General features: G+C 53.0%; 1 protein-coding gene across 3 annotated transcripts in view; it reads left to right on the top strand.

The window, feature by feature from the left end:
* Positions 1-21,247, top strand: part of CUX1 (cut like homeobox 1) — a 221,664-nt gene that overhangs the window by 140,071 nt on the left and 60,346 nt on the right. For all 3 annotated transcript variants that reach the window (XM_049787851.1, XM_049787852.1, XM_049787853.1), the window contains exons 8-10: positions 131-197; positions 15,269-15,317; positions 18,169-18,273. In XM_049787851.1, coding sequence (XP_049643808.1) covers positions 131-197; positions 15,269-15,317; positions 18,169-18,273 — 221 coding nt within the window. The remainder of the gene's footprint in view (positions 1-130; positions 198-15,268; positions 15,318-18,168; positions 18,274-21,247) is intronic.

Here is a 21,247-nt window from a genome sequence, read left to right as displayed (position 1 = left end):
TGGGAGTGGACGATCCTGGACCATCCTACGGGCCTCTCTCGCTCTTGATCTCCTTGGAAATGGCAGTCTCTTGCTTTCATCTGATTTCCGCTCAAGTTAATTTAAACATTATGTTATTTATGCCTTTCAGCCCTGGAAAAAACTCGAACTGAATTATTTGACCTGAAAACCAAATATGATGAAGAAATAACTGCCAAGTAAGTCGGAGTCTCACTTCTATACACACACACACACACACACACACACACACACACACACACACACACACGTGTCCCAGGGCTGATAGTAGTATGTGTTTGGTCAGATCAGTATCTCCATACCCAGTATACATATGTGCCAGAGGGTTCTGGCCCTCTCATACCCAGACATCCTCTGAAGTATCTTTCCTTACTCCTGATAAAATCTGGGCTGGAGAACAGCACTAGTAGGGGCGTTACAGTGTTGTGGGGGGCCTGGTCTGTGGGTGCCCCCTTCCACGCAGGCACTGGTTACCCCTCACATGGCCCAGCCACTCACACCTGATTTCTGGGAACACAGTGGAGTTGGCATTCTGACACTCACCTCAGAGCTGGACAGGGTTTCTGGGTTTCTATTTCTATAAAATAGTTCTTCCCTCTAGTCTCCCCACCTAGCCATCCAAGATCATTCGTGCTTAAGCACCTGAAACTGCGTGAGCTCCTGAAACTACTCTGGTCTCCTGACCGTGATCCCCATGAGTCCTGCTCACTTCTGGTCTCTTTATAGACACGGGTCCGGAGCAACAGCATAGCAGGGAGGGTATTTACTTTGCACTCGGCCAACCCAGGTTCGATTCCCAGCATCCCACGTCAAAACTGCAGAGAGCCTTAGGGTGTGGGGTTAAGGAAGGCTGGCAGAGAGAAAAGCTCGGGTTTGTGTTTCAGAGAACACAGGGAACTGGGGGCTGAAGAGAAGAAAACCAGGGAGGTTGAGCATCCTGGTTCCCCATCCCGACCCCACCCAACCCTGCTGTGTGGCCAACATTAGGGTGGGAATGCCCCATGCTCCCCCTCCCAGATCAAAGCAGATGTCAGGTTGAGTCTCCTGTCCCGAGGTGCCCTCATCATGTCCCCAGCTTTGGTCATAGCAGGACATTGTCTGGGCTGGTAAAGGCTCTGCTGCTGAACTTGGCAGGCCTAGCCGGTGCCACCTCTGTCCCTAGCCTGGACTGGGCTCTGCGACTCTGAGGCAGGGAGCTCACTGCAGACCCTGGCCATGGTCAGTGCTAGACAGAGAACAGAGATGGGTGCTGTGCCCGCGATGCCCATAGAAGACCACTTGCACACTCCACAGGGTGGGGGGGGAGAGCATGCTCCATGCTCTGACCTTGGGACTGTGACCAGGGTGACCATGAGGGAGCTCCCTGGAGGTACAGAGCCTCACCTTGACTAGAGCTGGGCCTTTGGGGTACGGAAGGTTTGGGTGGAGGCCAGTGGGAGGCGGGAGTAAGGGAGCTGGGTGGGCACAGAAACTCGTGGGGTTTGCGGTAGAGGATTGGAGAGATAGAGGTGCAGCCTGCTGGGACCCCCAGACATCCTGTGCCTCCCCCAAAAAATCAGGTGGGCATGATGGACAGAAGGGGGCTCATCAGGATTCGGATGCTTCCCAAGGTAGCCCCGGGCCTCTGCCCACAAATAGTCCCGAGTCAGTCACCCACCAAAAATGCCGAGAATGGCCCCAGATGATAATCACTACTTCTAACTCGGGAGCAGTAGATTCAGTCTCAAAGCGCCCAGATGCCGCGGCCGTCCCCCTCCGCATTCCTCGCCCCTTCATTTTCCAGAGTTCCGACGCCATCTGCCTCCTAGCACCCATACATGGGGCTGTGAGCTTTGAGCCCACCAGGGCAGATCCTTCCATGGAAGGGGCCCAAGGACATGCCCCAGCCCTGTGTCCTCCCTCAGGACGGAGGAAATCGCCAATTGCTGTCAGATAGCAAAGGCAGGGCTTGAGGGGAGAGCGGAAAAGACAGGCCAAGGGACGAGGGGTCTGCTGCTTCACTGAGTAGTGACTGGTAGTGATTGCGCCCCCCCCCCCAAGTTTGTGAGGCGCCAAACAACCCAGCCACAACCGTGGGAGATGTCAGTGGGCCACGCACTGATTCCAGCTGGCCACGGGGTCTGGTGCGGGTGGGAACTTTGCAAGAAGCGCCCACATGAGTTCTGCAGGCCGGGGGTCTGGAGGTTCCTTTTTCTCAATCCCCCTCACAGCTGGGCAGGGTTGGATGCCCCCATGCATGCCCCCTGCCTGGGAAAGCAGAGGGCGAGCGGCGAGGCCATGCAGGCGATTTGCGTGCTGGGCCCGGCCCCTGCGTCAGCTGGGCCCCGGCCGGCCGCCTGCGCCGGGGACGGCCTGGGTAAAACGTTCCATGTGTAGGCTTGAAGCGGAGCGTAATTAGCCTTTATGCGAGGAACAAGGCCTCATTGATGACTACAGCTGGTCTTTGTTTTGTCCTGTCATGGAGAGTGGGAGGTAAAAGTGTTCTTCTTCATGTTTATTAATGCAGGATTCCTTAGACAAATGGCAAGCACAGTTTCATATTTGTCGGAGCACCAGGGCGGGGGGTTTGCCAAAACAGTTGTTGTATAACCGCTCAGAGCCCTTTTCTGGGCCAAGGCAACCGGTTACTTATCTGCTTTTTTTTTTTTTTTTTTGAAGTTCAAGAAGGGGTCCCCTTTTCCCACAGGAGATGGTACATTCTAAAGATTGACCCCTGCGGCCTGGAGAGCAAAGGGGGACAGGGTGTAGCACGAGAGATCCTCCCCTCAGCCCCTCACACAGTTGCTCCAGCCCAACATGGGCAGTGTCCACTTCGACCTGGACTCCTCAGAACCCTTCTGGAGAGTCACCACGTTCCCCTTCTTCAGCTGAACCACACAGCACCTCCAGTGAAAGAAAATACTGGGTACTGTGTTTTTTGGGGAAGATTGTTTGCTTTTTGTTTGGGGGTCACAGCGAGTGCTCAGGGAGCACTCCTGGTGCTGCTCAGGGAGAATATGTGGGATACCAGAGATTGAACATGGGTCAGACGTGTGTGCCAGACTAGCGACGACCCTCCCTCCATCCTGCCCACTCCCCTTGAGTTGCTTCGTGTTTTTCGGCCAGTGTTGATCCTCGGAGAATTTGCACCTCCCAGACCATCCCAATTCTAACATTCCTCGCCTACACCATGACCCTGATGGTCTCTATTCTCAGAAAAGGACATGGCGCCCTCCCACACATGAGAGACACTCAGGTTGTAGGCCTGCGTGTTACAGCAACAGCATAGCACTGAAACTCACTGCCAGGTTGATACTGGGTTATTTCTTGCCTATAACTCAGCTGAGCTCTCTGGGATCAAAGTGGGATCCCCTTGACATTCATCCTGCAGATGGGAGCTCCAGAGTTGCATAGAGAGTTGTCTGAGGGACTGAGCCCCCTCCCCCCATCACATGGGGATGCAGTGTCACATGTCTTGGAGCTGAGTGGCACATCTTCCACATTCCAGGCAGCAGGAACAGGCTTGTGGGGAAGGGGCAGTGCCTGTACCTGGCCTCACTTACTCATCCTGCACACCAGGGCAGGCAGGCAGGGAGGGAAGGGAGCATCTCTGTCCCACTCCCAGAAACCTGCATACACCAGGCTCTCATATTTTATTTTTTGTTTGTTTTGTTTTTTGGGCCACACCCGGCGGTGCTCAGGGGTTACTCCTGGCTGTCTGCTCAGAAATAGCTCCTGGCAGGCACGGGGGGACCATATGGGACACCGGGATTCGAACCAACCACCTTTGGTCCTGGATCGGCTGCTTGCAAGGCAAATGCCGCTGTGCTATCTCTCCGGGCCCCAGGCTCTCATATTTATATGTATTTACTTATTTTCTCACAGCACCACAAGAAAGACTTAGAAAACCCAAGCTGGGCAATGCCCAGCTAACGAAGTCTGCACCCTATATGGCTCTTTGGTAACCCCATGCCATGTTTTTTTTTGTTGTTGTTGTTTTTTTTGTTTATTTTGTTTTTTTTGTTTATTTTTTTTTATTTTGTTTGTTTTTTTTATTTTGTTTATTTTGTTTTTTTTTTTTTTTTGTTTGTTTATTTTGCTTCCTCCCTGGTACCAGTCCTGACACGGACCCTCACCTGTGCTTCCCAAAGTTCAAATGCGGCCAAGGAGATAGTTCAAAGGGTAGAGCTCAAACTTGGCTTGTGGGAGCTCCGGATTCCCCCTTTCATGCCCTCAGAGTACTGTTTTTCTCTTGCCTTTCTTTTTTTGTTTGTTTGTTTGTTTGTTTGTTTTTGGCTACATCCAGCATTGCTAAGCATCACTCCTGACTGTGCTCAGAGATTACTCATTGTGGACTTGGGGAGAGGGACCCTATGGAGTGTTGGAGATCGAACTCCTGTCAGCCGCCTGCAAGGCAGACACTGTCCCCCCTGGGCTGTTGCTTTGGCCCCTGTTTCCTGTCCTTTTGATGAATCATGAAAGTATAGCTGGCCCTGCCATCTTTCTCCCACTTAAGTTCGTTTCCCTGCAAACAGAGAAGCCACCTTTTTTTTCCCCCTAGTTTCCAGGATTGGCCTTGGCTGAAGAGCCCACGTCCCTGCAGCTTCCAGGACCGGACGGGGCGGCCCCAGCCTTGTCTCCACTCCAAGGGCCCTCGGCCGGCTGAGGAGCTGAGCACAAGCACATACACATCTACTTCCTTCCTTCCCCCTGTGCAGTGCCACAGGCACCCTGCCGGACTCCGCCTGCTTCTTGCCCCCCACTCTGTGCCAGCCAGGCTCCCTTCTCTGAGCTCAGCTATGACCCATCCCAGGGACAGCGCAGGAAGAAGACAGTGAGATAGCCACATCTTTTCCCATCAGGCAGAAACTCCCTGTCCTGTGAACTCCTGATGGGTCTAGAAACTTCAAGGCCTGGAGGAGAATGTGCCCCCCCTTCCTCCTCCCACCTGCCCTGATCTACTTAAAGGCAGCATTGTGCATTTAGTGCAGTGGAGCCTCCAGGCCCAGGGGCATTGGTGTGTGTGTGGGGGGGGGGGAATGGCCCCATGCTCTGCACAGGGGGTGTCTGCACCAATGTGCTGCATGTGTAAAGACCATTCTAGAACCTGCCCTCCCCCTCCTGCTCAGAGAAGGGACTGTAAGCCACAGGGCCCGCACCTGGCTTGGGTTGTTTCTACTGCTTTTATTTTTCGAGAGTTCCTCAAAGGTTTGATTATTCCCTTGTGGAAGCTGAATGTTAAGGGTCAGGTGCTGCTGGCCTGGTGTGTAGAAGGAGAGAAGAGAGCGCACAGTCTGTCCCCTGGGACATGGGCACTGCTGATGCGGCCACCCCACCCCACCCCCAGTCTCAGGCCACCTCACAGCAGTATCTTGGGCACATGCCACTCGCAAACTGTTTGCAAACGAAGCTGTTGGCTCGTGCTACAGATCCAGGGCCACTGTGCCCAGAGGAGCCCCTGATTTGTCTCTCACAAATATTCTCCCCATCAGGAATGTTCTGAACTCGAATTCCCTGTGAGTGGCCACAGTGCCCCAAGTGGCAGGCACGGGCAACTTTAAGTCCAAGCCACGGTAGCACCAGGAGACCCTCACGCGTGATACCACGTACGGCCACATCTTTGGGAAAAGCTCAATTTTTAGGAAGCAATCGGAGGAAAGGACGAACGGGCCCCACCCGTTCCTTCTCCTTCTGATGTGCTTCTTGTGGAGGAATGTCTCCGGGGATCAGAAAGATAGTGGAGTGTCACCTATGCCCCAGCCCAGCCCACCAGCCCTCCTTTCTGCAGTCATGTGGCAAGCCTGCCCTGTGCATTTGGTAAGGGGGGGCACACCTGGTGTTGCTCAGTGGGGGGTTACTCCTTGCTGTGCGCTCAGAAATCGCTCCTGGCTTGGAGGACCATATGGGATGCCGAAGGATCAAACCCAGGTCCATCGTGGGTCAGCCCCATGCAAGGCAAAAATCCCTCCTGCTGCACTATCACTCCGGCCTCTGCCCTGTGCATTCTTAACGCAGAACTTTATAGCAGCGTCCCTGAACCCTGCACTCCTCTCCCAAGTGCGCAGATTTAATGCTCCAGTGAACAGAGCACAGATTCGGGCCACGAGGCATAAGTGAGAATTAACCCCCGTGCATGCAGCCTGTGCCCTCCACTTCCCCGAGGAGAACCCTGGAGAAGTAGGGGCCATGGTAGCAAGCCGTTGAGGACTTCCAGCCCTCATGGCATGAGATGCAGGTAGCCTGCCGAGAAATTAGGGGCTATAGAGAGGGTGTTGTTTTATTTTTCTATTTTCTACCTTCTCATTGTTCCTTTTAAACCTTGGCAGCATTCACTTTTGGGGTGGTCGTTCAACTTTTCAAATGTATTACTCTGAGGCTGGAGCGATAGCACAGCAGTTAGGGCATCCCATATGGTCCCCTGAGACTGCTAGGAACAATTTCTGAGCGAAGAGCTGGAAGTAAACCCCTGACCACCACAGGGTGTGGCCCCAAAACCAAAATATAAAAATAGAAATAAAATGTATAGCTCAGAAGACTTCTAGGCCATAATGGTTACTGGGGGGACTGACTGGTTCTTGGAAAACCCAAAATCTCTCATTAGAAATCTGTGATTTGGATGCCGTGGCAATAGCACAACAGGTAGGGCAGCTGATCTGGGATGGACCCAGGTTCAATTCCTGGCATCTCAAATGGTCCCCCAAGCCTGGCAGGAGCAATTTCTGAGCCCAGAGCCAGGAGTGCCCCCCCCCCAATAAAAAGATCTGATTTGGGGATGGAACAATAGAACAGCAGGTAAGGTACAAGCCTTGGACATGGCTGACCTATGTTTGAACTCCACCATCCCATAGGGTCCTCAGAGCACCATTCAGTAATTCCTGACTGCAGAGCCAGTAATCCCTTATCTTAGGCAGATGTGCGCCCCCCCCAAAAAAAAAAAAGAAATCTTGTCAGTGATACTGAAAAAGGGTCTGCATATTGAATGGTTATTTCTGTGGACCTGCCTTGGTTTAGTGGTGGTTTTCTAAGGTAACACCCTAAAATTCTAAAGGGAAAGGTCTAGAAGAAGTTGTTAATAAAAACTGCTGAGACTAGCAGAGAGACGGTCCAGTGAGTAAGGCACTTGCCTTGCACATGGCCGACCGGGATTAAGCCTCCAGCATCCCATAGGGTCCCCCGTGTGCTGCCAGCAATGATTCCTGAGTGCAGAACCAGCAGTCAGTCCTGAGCACTCCTGAGTGTGGCCCCGAAAACAAACCAAAAGAAGAAAGTTGCTGAGAACAAGCATGTTTTGTGCAGTAGCAGGTGGCCTGAAGTATCTGGGCTCCTGAATTTGATCCTGGTGCTTTCTAATATACCATCTACCCCACCCCACCCCATCCCACCCCATGTCTGTCTGCACAGCACTTGAGTCCCCACTCCTCTGAACGTGGGGCAGTGAGTGTTAGGCAGTGATTGTGTTGTGGTTTGGGGTTTGAGTTCTCCCTCATATCCACCCCACTTTCAACTGTCTTGGGGATTCACCTCGTCTTGGGGATTTCACGTGTGAGTCAAATTCCATTCATCTTCTGGTTACATTCTTTTTTTATGATTTCAGTAGTAGAAAATATTCTTTTGCTTCCTATCCATTTTTTCCTGTTTTTGGGGGGGGTGGGAGGGGCTTGTTGTTTTGTTTGGGGGCCATACCCAGCAGTGCTTAGAGGTTCCTCCTGTCTCTGCACTCAGAAATTACTCCTGGCAGACTCAGGGGACCATATGGGATGCCGAGGATCAGGGATCAAAACCTGTCAGCTGCATGCAAGGCAAACTCCCTACCCACTGAAGTCCAGCCCCAGTTTTCTTTCTCTTTTGTGTTTTTGATTGGTTTGCTTGGGAGGGGGCCACACCTGGTGGTACTCAGGACTTACTCCTGGTTCTACACCAGAGTCATTCCTAGTTGACTTTTTAAGAACCATATGGGATGCCAGGGATCAAACCTGGGTTAGTTGTGTGCAAGGCAAACGCCCTACCCACTGTCTACCCACTGTGCTATCTCTGTCTCTTTTTTGTGTTTTATGGCAACTTAGAGCCTGTCTGGAATTCATCAGTGCATCTGTGCTAAGATTTGCGGATCATTCTTATTAGCACTAGGTTTCCCAGTACCTTCTATGATTCCTTGCTCTGGTATTGGGCGTTTAACAAATGAGACGTCAGTAGTTACATAGATGTCTGGGTGTCTGTCTGGAACTTAATTCCACTGGTCTGTCTTTTTGTTACAATAAATACCATAGAGTTTGATCATTTCTCTTCTTTCTTTCTTTTTTTGGGTGTGTATGTGTGTGTGTACACAACCAGTTTACAGAAGATTTGGGGGTGGATGGATGGTTTTGTTTTGTTTGAGTCTTGGGTGTTTTGGTCCTCTGTCATTTTATCCCATTTTATTCATCGGCTAGGGAGGCACATTGTTTATCCTGGGTACAACTGCAAATCAGACACGCCATCCCTAGCTTTCATGCCCCTGGCATTTGTAAGTCAGTTTTCTATAGGCAGGATTCAGACCTCATTATTTCAGCTTCACATTGTTAATATTTATGTCCCAGGTGTAGACGAGATAGATCTTTGGGTTCATGCTCTGAGTATTGATTAGTAATGGGTAGGAGCTTACTGTCCTGGTTATTGATCCCTGGTGAATGGAAGCTTGTTCTAGATATTGATTACTGGTGAGTGGAAGAAGTATATTATTGTCCTGGATATTGATCACTGGTGACTGGGATTTATTGTTCCAGGTATTGATCACAGGTGGTTGAGGTGTATTGTTCCGGATATTGATCACAGGCGATTTGGATTTATTGTTCCAAATATTGATCATTGATTATTGGAGTTTATTGTCCCAGATATTGATCACAGGTGATTTGGGTTTGTTGTTCTGCGGTATTGATCACTGGTGATTGGTTGGGGTTTATTGTTCCAGGTATTGGTTACTGGTGAATAGGACTTGATCATTTCCTCAACCTCCAGGCTCCTTGATCCTTTACTCTGTGACTCCTGAGCTTTTGTGCTCTTTGATTCTGCCATTCTGTAGCTGCCAGAACCCACCACTGAAAGTGCCATCACTGCTTCTCCTTGAGAATGAGGGGGTTCTTGGTGCCCAGATTTGTTCTGCCAGACCATCTCTTGAGCTCCTCTCTGCTTCAATTTAACTGGCCCGATTGTTTGAGGCTCCATGTGATTGGGGCCCCTTCCCTGAGTCATGTACATGGGGACCCCCACCTGATCCCCATTATCATCCGAGCCTGGGTTGCTGTTCGTCCACATCTTTTCCTTCATCTTTCCTGAGCTTTGAGACTGGCCCAGGCATGTTGTGTGTTCTTTGCTCTCACACCTTTGGATGCAACTTTCTTATCTCCCTTGCCATGCTCCGGACAGGTTGGGCGAAATTCCACCTCGTCTTGGCCTGTAAACGTCTGATCCGTCAGGGTCAGAGCGATAGCACAGAGGTGAAAGCATTTGCATTGCACATAGTCGACCTGGGTTCCAGCCCTGGCATTCTATAGAGTCCCCTGAGCCCACTGAACATGATTCCTGAGTGCAGGGCCAGGAAGAACCCCTGAGTACTGCTGTTGAGGCCCCAAAGCAACAAAACAATAAACCTGATAATAATAAACAAAGCAATAAACCTGATTCATCTGGCCTGGGAAACAGGCCAAAGTTAAGGTACTTGCCTTGCATACAGCCAACCCCAGATGACCAGCGGCATCACATATGCCCCCATACCCCCCACCACCCCTCAGCACTACCAAGAATGACCCTGACCCCCTGGGCTCAGAGTCTGGAGTAACCTTCTCTTCCTCCAGCACTGCCTGGCATAAATCACCCCACCCTACCCTAAAATTTTCTTTTTTCTGACTCAGTTTCTGCCTTTCATCAAAAGCGTTTCCACCACCTCTGTTTAAACCAGAGCTTTGTCACTTTGTGGCTTGTTTTTAAGTCTGGCCTGGTTACACTTGGGGGGTCTCTTCACACTAGTGCCTCCCCGAAGCAGCTCTTCCCCATCCTATTCCCTGTCTGTCACATACTTTTTGACCTAGTTAAGGACTGAGGCAAGGCTGCTTCGGGCCCTGCTCTCTCGGCCCAGTCCTTCGCTATCTCTCCTGCTCCTGACAGAGGCCTGAGGCCTCTTCCCAGGACCCCGCTCACCCTGACACAGTGCTCTTGGCATTAGCTGAGGCCTGAGCTTGTACCCCCAACCTTGAGGGAGCCCCTAACTTTGCAGACAGCAGCTTGCCAGGTCTGACTGTGGCTTCCCCCAAACCTCCAGTGTCCTGACATCAGAATTGTTGGACTTGTCTCAGCTGGGAAATGGCTTAACTTAAACTCAGACAGGTTTTGGTGTTTCCGGCACTTCTGAGCCGCCCCGACAAGCACACAGGACCAAGAGCCCTGTATCAGGCTTCAGATCAACCACCAGGGTCACCGGTTTGACCTTTTGGCTCCAAACTCTCTTACGCTGCAATGTCTTCCTACAAAACCTGGAGTCAGAGAGGCTTGTTGAGAGACCCTGGGAGCTCTAGGCTCAGGAACTGTGGAGGGTTGTTGTGGGGGACGGGGCCCTCCAGCTTGTTTGCCCCCTCCCTCTGGCGCGGCCCCCCACCCTGTGAAGGTCTGAGTCGGGTCCACAGTGACACCCTGATAGATGGATGGTCTGCTTGGCCTCCCAGGAGGACTCGTGCTGCAATTACTCTTGCTATTTTTGCCCCCACGACTAAGTATCGGGTGCTTCCTTTGTGGTATTTTAGCGATGAGACGAGCTGTGTGTGTGTGTGTGTTGGGGGGGTGGGTTTGAGAAAGATCCAAGGCCAATGCTGGTGATGTCAGAAGGGAGGGCAGGGGTGGGGCGCCGTGGGGCCAGCAAGTCTGGCCCCGTCTGAACTGTTTGTCTAACACTTCACAAGAGGAATAGGAACCGCTGAATTATTCATTTTCAAGTTGCCCTTAAAAAAAAAAAACACCAGGCACTTAGGCTGCCGAAATGGCAGACACCGGGTGCCAGTGAGAGGAAGGGGAAGGTCGGCCGACACCGACTTTCCTGATCACACAGCTGCCCTTACCCGGCTCCTGTTTCACTTCCCAGCCCTGCTGGGGCCCTGAAACCACTACTGGGGGCAGGGGGACCAGGGAGACAGGGTGGGGGGAGTGGAGGGGGATGGCCCTGGAGAAACCTTGAATGAAGCCACTGGTGAACCGAGCCTTTGCCCCATTGCAGTAAAAGAGAAGGTTTAGATGGTGGAGCTGGTGCCCGGGAACCACCTGGGAGATGCCTCCCCCATGTCAGTCTGGTTTTGAGCCCCAGAGGGGGCGGGTGTAACTGGTGTGTGTCGTGGCAGGGCCCCTTTTAGTCTCCTTTTCAGCTTCTCTGTGGTGCAACCTTTTCTTAATAGCTCCTCACAAGTACTACTTAGGACAGAAGGGGGTAATTAGAACCCCTTCCGTCTAGGGGTAAAGGCAGGGCTCTTGGACCAAACCTGCTGCTTGCCGTGACCTTGAACTGCTCCTGCGTTCTGTCCTATGGGGGTGGCAAGGTGAGGGGGACTCAGCCCCCCCAGCTGGGAGATCCCAGCCACTCTCTCCCCCTCCCTGGAAATTGCTCCCCACCGCTGCTGCATCCTCTGAGGGCCAGGCAATGGTGAGGAGGAGTGGAGAGAAAGAGAAGAAAAGGAAAGATGAAAAAAAAAAAATCTCCAACCGGTGACGGGCCTTCCTCCAGCCCCACACAGATGCACTGACAGATTTTTCTCACACTGAACACGCTAAGGAAGGTTTTTTAAATCTGTATTTATAGATGGGAGGACAGCGGCTCTTCCAAAAAGCATTTTTATAAAAATCTCAAGAGAAATTGACACCTAGGAGTGAGGGGGCCCAGGTCAGCCCAGTGGCAGAGTAACTGTCTTGCGAGCATGAGGCAGATCCTAGGCACCAGGTTCGATCCTCAAACCCCCCCCCTCCACAAAGTGTGCGGTATCTGGTCCCTGCAGCCGTATGTGCAGGCACCACACACAGCCAAGGGGGTGCGACCCCGCCCCCCAAAGCACACACGTCCCCACTCAGCAGCTGAGCATGGAGAATAGTTCAGGGCGTACAGGGGAATAAAAGGAGAGTGGGAGCCTCAGTTTCCCCTGAAGCTTTCATGAGGGCTGGAGGACATTGGGGTCTCCTCTGGGGCCTAGTGTCTCCCTCCCTCTGTTCCTAGCAGTCAGTTTGGAGATAACATGCCTGTTTGATCCTTTCTTTGTGTTGAGTCATGTCTCCTGGGTCACGGCCCCTGCCCCCCCCAAACACAGGACAGACTCGCCTTCTCCAAGATTCTCTAGGGCAGGACCCCTCCCTGCTGTCCACTTGGCCCTGGCTGTAGGTATGGACCTGCGGCACCCCACAAGAGCCTCTGCCTTCTTCTCCATCTCAGCCTGGTTGTGAGTTCATTCATCCACAAAGCACAGACCTGATGTCTGACCTTGGCTCGTTTGTTTTGTTTTATTTTTGTTTGTTGGGCCATACACAACAGCGCTCAGGGGTTACTTCTGACTCTGCACTCAGAAATCTACTCCTGGCAGGCTCAGGGTACCATATGGGATGCAGAGGATCAAACCTGGGTCCATCCCGGGTCGGCCACATGCAAGGCAAACACTCCACTGCTGTGCTATCACTCCAGCCCCTTTAATCTTTTTATTTTATTTTATTTTATTTTGGTTTTTGGGTCACACTCGGCAGTGCTCAAGGGTTACTCCTGGCTCTACACTCAGAAGTCACCCTCAGCAGACTCGGGACCATATGGGATGCCGGGATTCAAACCACCATCCTTCTGCATGCAAGGCAACGCCTTTCCGCTGTGCTATCTCTCCAGCCCTTCCAGCCCCTTTAATCTTGAAGGCACTTCCAGATTTCTGTCCTTGCCACCTAATATAGGCACTGGTGTTCAGGGTCATAGGCTGCTTCACCCGACAGTCAACACTTACATCATTTCGACTTGGTTTGGGCTCTTTGGGGGCCAATGGGGCCTGGGCCTAATCCTCTCAGTTCTCCCAGAACATAATCAATCACAACTCTTAAGTTAGCTTGCTGAGGGGATGTATTTGGTTTTCAGATGCGTGAGTTGGGGCTGTGGGTCAGTAGGAAGGGCCCCAACCCAATACCCTGGCACTGATGGGGTGTGGGGGGGGGGCTCACAGGAGGAACGGCCAGGTTCATACTAGAATCTCAGAATAGCTGGTACTGGCTTCCATCAGTCCTCACATGCACAGGGTCATCGAGCCCATAGGCTGCCCTAAGTCAATTCCTGAAGGGGTGGGGGTCAGTTTTGTTACCCCACTCCCTGCTCTCCTGGCCACACACAGGTTTTGGGACACTCATGGGCGTCACTTCCAGAAGCCTGTCCTGACTCCTGACCCTTGCCAACCAAGGAAGTAAAATCTCTAACCACACCCAGCAGAGGCCCCACGTGACACAGCATGACCTGGTTGCCAAGTTCCCACAGCTGTCTGTGTCATGCCGAAGGATGGTCATGATCCTGTCTGACCGCAGCAGTGGCCACTGGGGAGTTTGGAGGACTGAAAGGAGATCAACTGGCTGGGCAATTCCAGAATCCAGTGGACAGTTCTCAGGTGTCCCTTCCTGCAGGCTTGTCAGCCTGAGAATGAGTCAAGGGATGACTTGGGGAATAGGGGAACAGAAAAGAGGAGGTGCCCCTGAGATCCGAGGGAACGGGTCATGACTGACCATGAGCAACAAACGTGCCTTCCGTGCATTAACTGTCCCCCAGCCTGGCAGCCTGAAGGGGAGACACCCAGGAGGACAGAGCTACTAGCTTCTGGCATGACCAAGGGCTTTGCCTATCTCCTGCTCCTGCTCTTGGCTCCATCCATGTCTCCTCCTTGGGCTCTGTGGCTTCTGGGAGCTATGGGGCTCGTGGATGGCCCCAGGGACCCCTGTGGGGGGGCACCTTTCCTTGAGCCAGAGGTGTCCCCCAAGTTGCATAGAACCTCACAGGACTCGAACTGTTGAGAGTCGCCTCCAGATGTTGTAGTCTTTGGTCAAGTCTAGCGTTTCTGCCCGGTGCACAGCTGAGCTGAAGTTGAACTGGCAGGGGATTGGGGGCCGGAAACTCCTTTCCAGGCTGCCTGGACAGACATGTCTTCCTGTCTCTAGAGGCTCAACAGTGCAGCCCTGGTGTGCTCCCGGGCTCAGAGAAACTAGATAGAAGGGTTTTTTGTATTTGTAAGGTAGCCCCCTTGCAGTACAGTCCCAAGAAAGCCCCCTTCACCCCTACAGCAGCCAAGCAGGCATGAAGAGCTGCTGCAACAAAGAGGATGCCTCATGCCACCCTCCACCACCCCACTTCACTCCTCCATCTCCAGATACTCATCAGGGTTGGGAGTTCATGCCTAGGGAACCCTTTCATCTCCAGCTGCCACTTCATGTGGATAGGCAGAGCCATGGACGGAAGATTGTTTCAGACGTGGAAAGTTACTGATGGGGTCTTGGGGTTCATGCTTAGCAAGGCAGTACCTCATTGCTCATGGTTGGTCCAGAGAGATACTGTGGGACTATCCGAGGGAGTTGAAATGGAAGACCAGAGATGGTCACCTCCAAGAGCAAACTCAGGGCTATGCAGAAGCGCTGGGTGAAAGCGTAGACTTAATAAGAGTCCACAGAGCCTGGTGTCCACCACTGCTGCAGGACTCGGTGCCTCTGAGCGAAAACCCGGGGCTCAGCTGGGTCTCCAGGGATTCTGCCTGGGGAAAGGTCTAGTGAGGGTCTGAGCCATGGCATCAGGTACCAACTCAGACCTGAAGCCCAGAGGCAGGGACCAAGTGTGTGTGTGGGGGGGGGGGGGGCTTTCTGTTGGACACAGCATGTGGTGAGCCTTCTGACACATTTCTCAGTGGGCAGGGCAGGAGGAACTCTCTGGGGGCAGTTTACTGGCCAGCCAGACCTCCCCACCTCCTACCACTACGTGATTCAGTGCTAGAAATTTCCTGTTCATCCTACAAAACCCTATGCACAGGGGTCGGAGGCTGCTTCCTCCAAAGAAATCTCATCTCTCCTTTCCTGACTTCGCAGAGGGGTCAGTTGTGACTGTGCCATCTCTCTGCAGAATCCAAGTTATTCTTGTAGAGCCCTTTCTTTCCCCCATCCCCCAACACATGCACCTTTCTCATTAGCAGCGGTATCCCCCAGAGGGTCTGTGTGGCCCCCCCAAACCTGCCTACCCTTCTCCTAACTCTCTCCTCTCACCCTTCAGGGCTGACGAGATGGAAATGACCATGACAGATCTGGAAAGAGCCAACCAGGTACGATCCACACCCCATCACTACTCTCAGGGCCCAGGAGAGGGACCTTGGAATTCCATGGGGCAACCTACGCCATGGGGCCACTGGTTCTCCCTGACAGCTGCATCTCCTCTTGGGACAGGTGTCCCCTCTCTGCCGACCTGACACCAGAGGGAGGAATGGGAGGGTTGTCCAAAGGTGCCTCCTGCCTTCTTGGGGATCCTTGGACACCAGCTCCCCAGAAAGGCATTAAGATTTGATAATTTTCCAATCGCCAATCCCCAAAGTACATCTTTCAGAAACGAGGAAGCACAGCCTGCTGAGACTCATGCCAAGGGCCATGGTCAAGGGCATGGTCACTGGGACCTACCTGGCCTCCCCACCCTCACTGGGCCCTCTGCTGCCTGCAAGGTTCTGTGTCTACCTGCAGGTCCATTTCCCTCGATTCTCAGCTGCCCTTCATGAGCAGTACCCCTTCTTCCTTTTCCTGAATTACTCACTGCTCCTTGGCAAAAAGAATTCTCCCGAGAGCAGCTCCGAGGGGGTCCCACTCACCATGGGGAGGCCCTGGGGTGTCCCTGGACTAACATGCCCCCTACTCTGGCCTGGCAGACACTAAGGTATATCAGGGACTCCATGCACAAGTCAGCCACTAACCTTCCCACCATCTGATCTTGGCTTCAACTACATATCTTAGAAATGGACTTGGTAGGGTGGGGTGGGGCCATGGGGAGCTGGTATCCCTACCCCAGATCCCTCTACCAGCCCTGCGAGGCCCTGAGTTCTTGCTGGGATACTGGACTCCATCAGGGACCAAGTTTCTCAGCCACAGAAGCATCCAGTGCCCGAAGACTGTAGGACTGGTCAAGCCACTTTCATTCACACCATCTGGGTTTTCATTGTCACTATCCTACGATATCGGGGTATCAGTCTATGGTCCATCCCTTCTAAATCAGTCGCACAAGTCTGAAACAATCAAAAAGTTGCACTTGAAGGACCAGACTGATAGCACAGTGATCAGGGAGCTTGCCTTGTTTGCAGCCAACCTGGGTTGGAACCCCAGCATCCCATCTGATTCCCTGAACATCGCCATGAGTGAGTCCTGAGCACAGAGCCAGATGTAAGCCCTGAGCACCTCTGGATGTATTCCCAAAACAAAAACAAAAGAAGTTGTGTAGAATAACAGCCCTGGAATGGGCTGGATGGTGATGAGTGGGATAACAAAGTTGTACTTGGGTAGCCAAGTTGAACCCAACTTGACTGAAGCTGATTACTGCCTGGTGTGAGCCATGGCATGGACTTGGACGCTGAGTAACATCGGAACCACAGAACCCCCCACACTCGAAGGGGGTGCTGGCTGCTCATACTCCGACTTCAACCACCACCCTTGGCCCTGAGTTGCCAAAGCCCACACAGGACAAGACATCTACCATGGAAAAGATTACCAAGTTAGGCTGGTCCCTTCTAGAGCATCCCCCCAACTGGTGAGTCTGAACCTGCAGCTGGCCTGGCCCCGACTGAGCCTCTTCTCCCAGGGCAGGGGGCCAGAGCTCTGCCCCAGGACACCCCATCCTGACGTGTCCCTCACCCACCATTCAGCCAACGCAGCTTTCTGACCCTCCGGAGAGCCAGCTTTGAAGATAAAACAGGAGATTGGGATTAAGTTTCCTGCCATTGGCATCAGCAGGAAAACTCAGTCAGGCTGGCCATGCTGGCTATGGTACCACCTTTACTGAACTTTCTGATTTTGGGAGAAATAGCTCCAAAGCCCCAATGCTCTGTCCGTCTGGATCAGAACCCCAGAATAGCCACATTGTTGGCCCAGCCTGGCCTGTGACTTCTTCCTTGGTCCGCAGCAGTGGAAGATGCTCTCTGGCCCCAGACAAGATCCCCAAGACTGCCCTGCATGGCCCACATTCTCTTCACTCGTCTTTTCCATGAGTTGGCCATGTTCTGGTGGGAAGACAGGATGCAAGGCCACCAGCGTGTCCACCTGCTGCCTCCTACCACCTTAGCCCTTAGACATCACCATGAGGTCAGCTCAGGTCTTGGCTAGAACTTGGATGAGTCTCAAGTAAGGCCTTGAGTTCAGCCACTGTCACCCTTTGAGAGAGAAAATGAAGAGCATGTACTTGGCTCACCTGCCCAGGATTGTCTGTTCTCCTGCCTTGGACTCTGGCACCACAGGGCCTTTGGCTAGCTAGTGCGGAACCCTAATTTCCGGCGAGCTTCCCCACTTCTCCCAGGCTACCTCCTTTCCTCTGTCAACCCCTTGCCCACCCCGCTGGGGAATGCCAGGCCTAGCACCCACCCGCCAGCTCTGTCGGCTGAAGGGTTAAGTGTGTCGAAGTCAGCCAGGCTCTCACAAAAGAAGTGGCATTTACGCCCCGTCCATTTATGGAAATAGTTGCTGCGCGAAACAGCCACGACATTGTGCATGGTCTTAGGGAGAGAATGACCGGAGTGTCTGTAATTCAGCATTTACCCGGGAGTATTACTCCCAGGAGTAATCCTGCAATAAAATCTTCTTGGTCTATGAGAATAGAAAGAAATTGAATCAAAAGACTCTATTTCCACTTGTATTTATTCAGTCTGGGAAATTCAGTGGGCCGAAGCATTAGTATCAGCAGGGGAGCCCTTGCTCCTAGCGTTAAATTACTGTCATAATCGCTCAATTATTTCTTCCTTGTACTGTTTAAAATAAAAATCCATCACATTCTCTGTGTTTTTTTTTTTTCCCAGCATTTATTAGGTTGACTGTTTAGGAAAATCAATTATAGTCAGTCAGGCATGAATTGATGAATGTTCCTGGAATAATTGTCAGTTGTTAAACTGAATGTACTTTCTCTCCCGGCCCTTTCCCTCCCTCCAGAGGGCAGAGGTGGCACAGAGGGAGGCGGAGACGCTGAGGGAGCAGCTCTCCTTGGCCAACCACTCCCTACAACTGGCCTCACAGATCCAGAAGGCACCGGACGTGGTGGGTACCCTGGGGCGCCACCTCCAACAATGCTGCTTCAGCTTTTTGTTGCCAGCCTGCTGGGGGTGCTGCTGTCTTTCTGGGTGGGCACGGCTCACGGGCTGGTTGGGGTCAGAGGCCCAGCATGGTTCATGGCGTGTGGGGTCAGGGTCAGGAAGGATGGGGATCCTGGTGCCAGTGAGTACCCCACATACACATAGAGATACACACATACATGTATACACAAATACATGTACATGCATGCATATACACACAGAGATACATACACGCCATCCCACTCCCGGCTGCTGGTGGGGAGACCTGACATGGGACCTTATCAGAGCCTCTAGAGAAACAGGTTTGCTCTCCCTGATATGACCTGCCAGCATAGACAATACCACACTAAGGGGGGGCAAAAGAGGTGACAGTACCCTGCGGGGGTCAGGGAACACAGTGGTCAGGCACTGACCCTCATGCCGCTTCCAATCCCTGGCCACACCCCAGTCAGCATCCCCGAGAATCTAGTGGTGATAACATGGTCTTTGGTCCCTTGCCTCTGGATTTTTGTTTTGTTTTGGGGGGCACACCCAGCAGTGCTCAGGGGTTACTCCTAGCTCTGCACTCAGGAATCACTCCTGGTGGTACTGGGGGACTGACTGTATGAGATGCTGGGGATCGAACCCAGGTAGGCCACAGGCAAGGCAAGTGCCTTCCCTGCTTGTGCTATTACTCCAGCCCTATCTCCTGACTTTTCAAGAGAGTCAGACATGCTCTTAGCTTGACTCTCCCACCCTGGACCCAGAAGGACTTCATTGCCTGAGCTCAGAGCTGGCCCAGCCTCTGAGGGGTTATGAGTACCCTGAGCCTGGGTCTCCAGGCCCATCCAGCTTCTCTGCCAGTTCTGGAGGCACAAGCAGGATGGTCCAATGCATAGCCCAGAAAGGCCCACAGTGGTGGGGGGCACAGTGCCAGCTCAATCTCACAGCTACCAGGTCCCTCTCCCCATGCCACGCCAGTGCTCCGTGGGTGCTTCTGGTGACTCCAGAGCAAACTTGGGGTTCAGCCCCTGCTTTATACCGGATATTGATCTTGGGTTTTGGTCCAAGTGGATTGTTAGAACATGTTTCTCTTTTTGGGAGGGTGCCCACACCTGGCAGTGCTTGGAGGACCCTATGGGGTGCCAGGGATCGAATCTGGGTCAGCCACGTGCAAGGCAAACACCCTATCCTCTGTGCTATCACTCAAGCCCTAGGACACATCTCTCTTGAAAGACCCTGTGGTGTCCTTGTCTCCACAGACATTGCTCACATCTGGCCTGAACCACCCTGTCCTCATCCCAGAAATAGCCCTGCACAGTCCTGGGGCCCCTCCAGGCCCCAAAGCTCCTCCTGGCCCTATGGCACTTCCACAGGCCTCATCCATCTTTATGGGGCTTTGTGGGGCTACGGAGGTCTCTGGCCCAGTCCCACACTGTGGCAACCCAAACATTTCAGTAGGAAATGAATGTTTGCGCAGAGAGAGAAGGTTGTGGGTCCGAGCGGTGCCTCAGCACTTCATCATCAGTTGAGTGCAGTGTTTACACGGCCCTGCCAACCCTCCCCGGGACTGTGTTCCCACGAGCAGGCGGCCCAGCCCCGCGCCTGCCAGGCGGGGAGCAAACACGGGGCCCGGGGCCAGCCGGGAAGAGTCTGTTGAGCTTGGCTGGCAGAAGGCAGCAGAGACACGTCACCAGCTCTAGATGCAACAAGAACCAGAGCAGGCAAAAGGTGCCAGTTCTGGAAGGCGTGTTAGGCAGGGGTGTGGGGGCACTCCTGCCATCTTCTCATGGGTGGAGACACTGAGACTGGATGGAGGTGACACAGCACACACTCAGTTCTTCATACCCGGAAGGCCACTTTCTCCCCTGCCCTTTGGGGGCATCTGTGAGGTAGCACATTCTTGGTACCAACGCACAGACCTACCAGAGCCAGGCGGTGCTGTACCAGGCCTCTGGGTGACCCTCAGCCCACCCCCCAGCTCCCCAACACTAGCAGATGCCTCATGGGATGGACCAGCTGAATGCAGCTGCTGTGGCCACATGGTACCAGGCAGAGACCAAGGGGTCCTAAGCCCCCACACCCCTTAAATTTGGGGGTTCAGCTAAGCTCCTGCCCGTTTCTTCTGAGTGGATGCCTCATCTTAGTTGGTGATCCACAGGGACCTGTTTCAGTAATGTGGAATCTACAAAGTTCTCTCTTCTCTCACTCTCTCTCTGTCTCTGTCTCTCTCTCTCTCTTTTCCCCCCTCCCCCCCATTCCCACCAGCACCCCAGAGCCTCTTGTCAGACTCAGGGCTTCACTTCCCACCTCTTCCTTCAGGGGGTCCTGTGATCTAGAGCTCCTGTATGTTCCTTCATTCCCATCCCCAGAGACTTGAGCATCTGTCTTGTGGCCTGGACTGTCCCTGGGGGAGTCGCAGACTCCCAAGTCTACACCCACCTGGTGCCCTGTCCTGGCTTCTTGCAGCCCAGCCTCTGCTACCTATTCCTCTAGGCCCAGCCGCAGCCCATTTGGGGATGCCCATGTGTCTCAATGTGACCACAGAGGGTGGCTTCAGTGGAAGCTAAGTGAGCCCCATCTAGAACATCCTCCACCTCACCAGATCCCGGTGCCCTTTTGCTCATTGTAAATGAGCCTTCGGCCCTGGTTCCTGGGACCCAACTAATGTACCCTTGTCCCTAAGCAGCCAAGGACCCCTTTGTCCCTTGGGCCCACCAACCTGCTGTTTTCACAAAGCGGTTTAAGCCCAGCAGTTTCCCCAGCTCCATGGTCATTCCTCTGTGTCCATATCAATGTCCCTACCCAGAGCCTACAGAGCCCCTCCTGTCTCAGGGAACCCCCCACTCTTGCCTCCATGTTCTCCCTGATTGCTGGCCCCTGACCTCTGGCCTAGCCAATGCTGTCAGCCGTGGTTCTTCCCAAACTTGGCTAAGGGCATTCTTGCTGATGTAAGTTCC

Source organism: Suncus etruscus, chromosome 15, assembly GCF_024139225.1.
Source record: "Suncus etruscus isolate mSunEtr1 chromosome 15, mSunEtr1.pri.cur, whole genome shotgun sequence".
Lineage (NCBI taxonomy): Eukaryota > Metazoa > Chordata > Mammalia > Eulipotyphla > Soricidae > Suncus > Suncus etruscus.
Note: the sequence above shows the minus strand (reverse complement) of the source record. Positions and strands in the feature narration are given on the sequence as shown.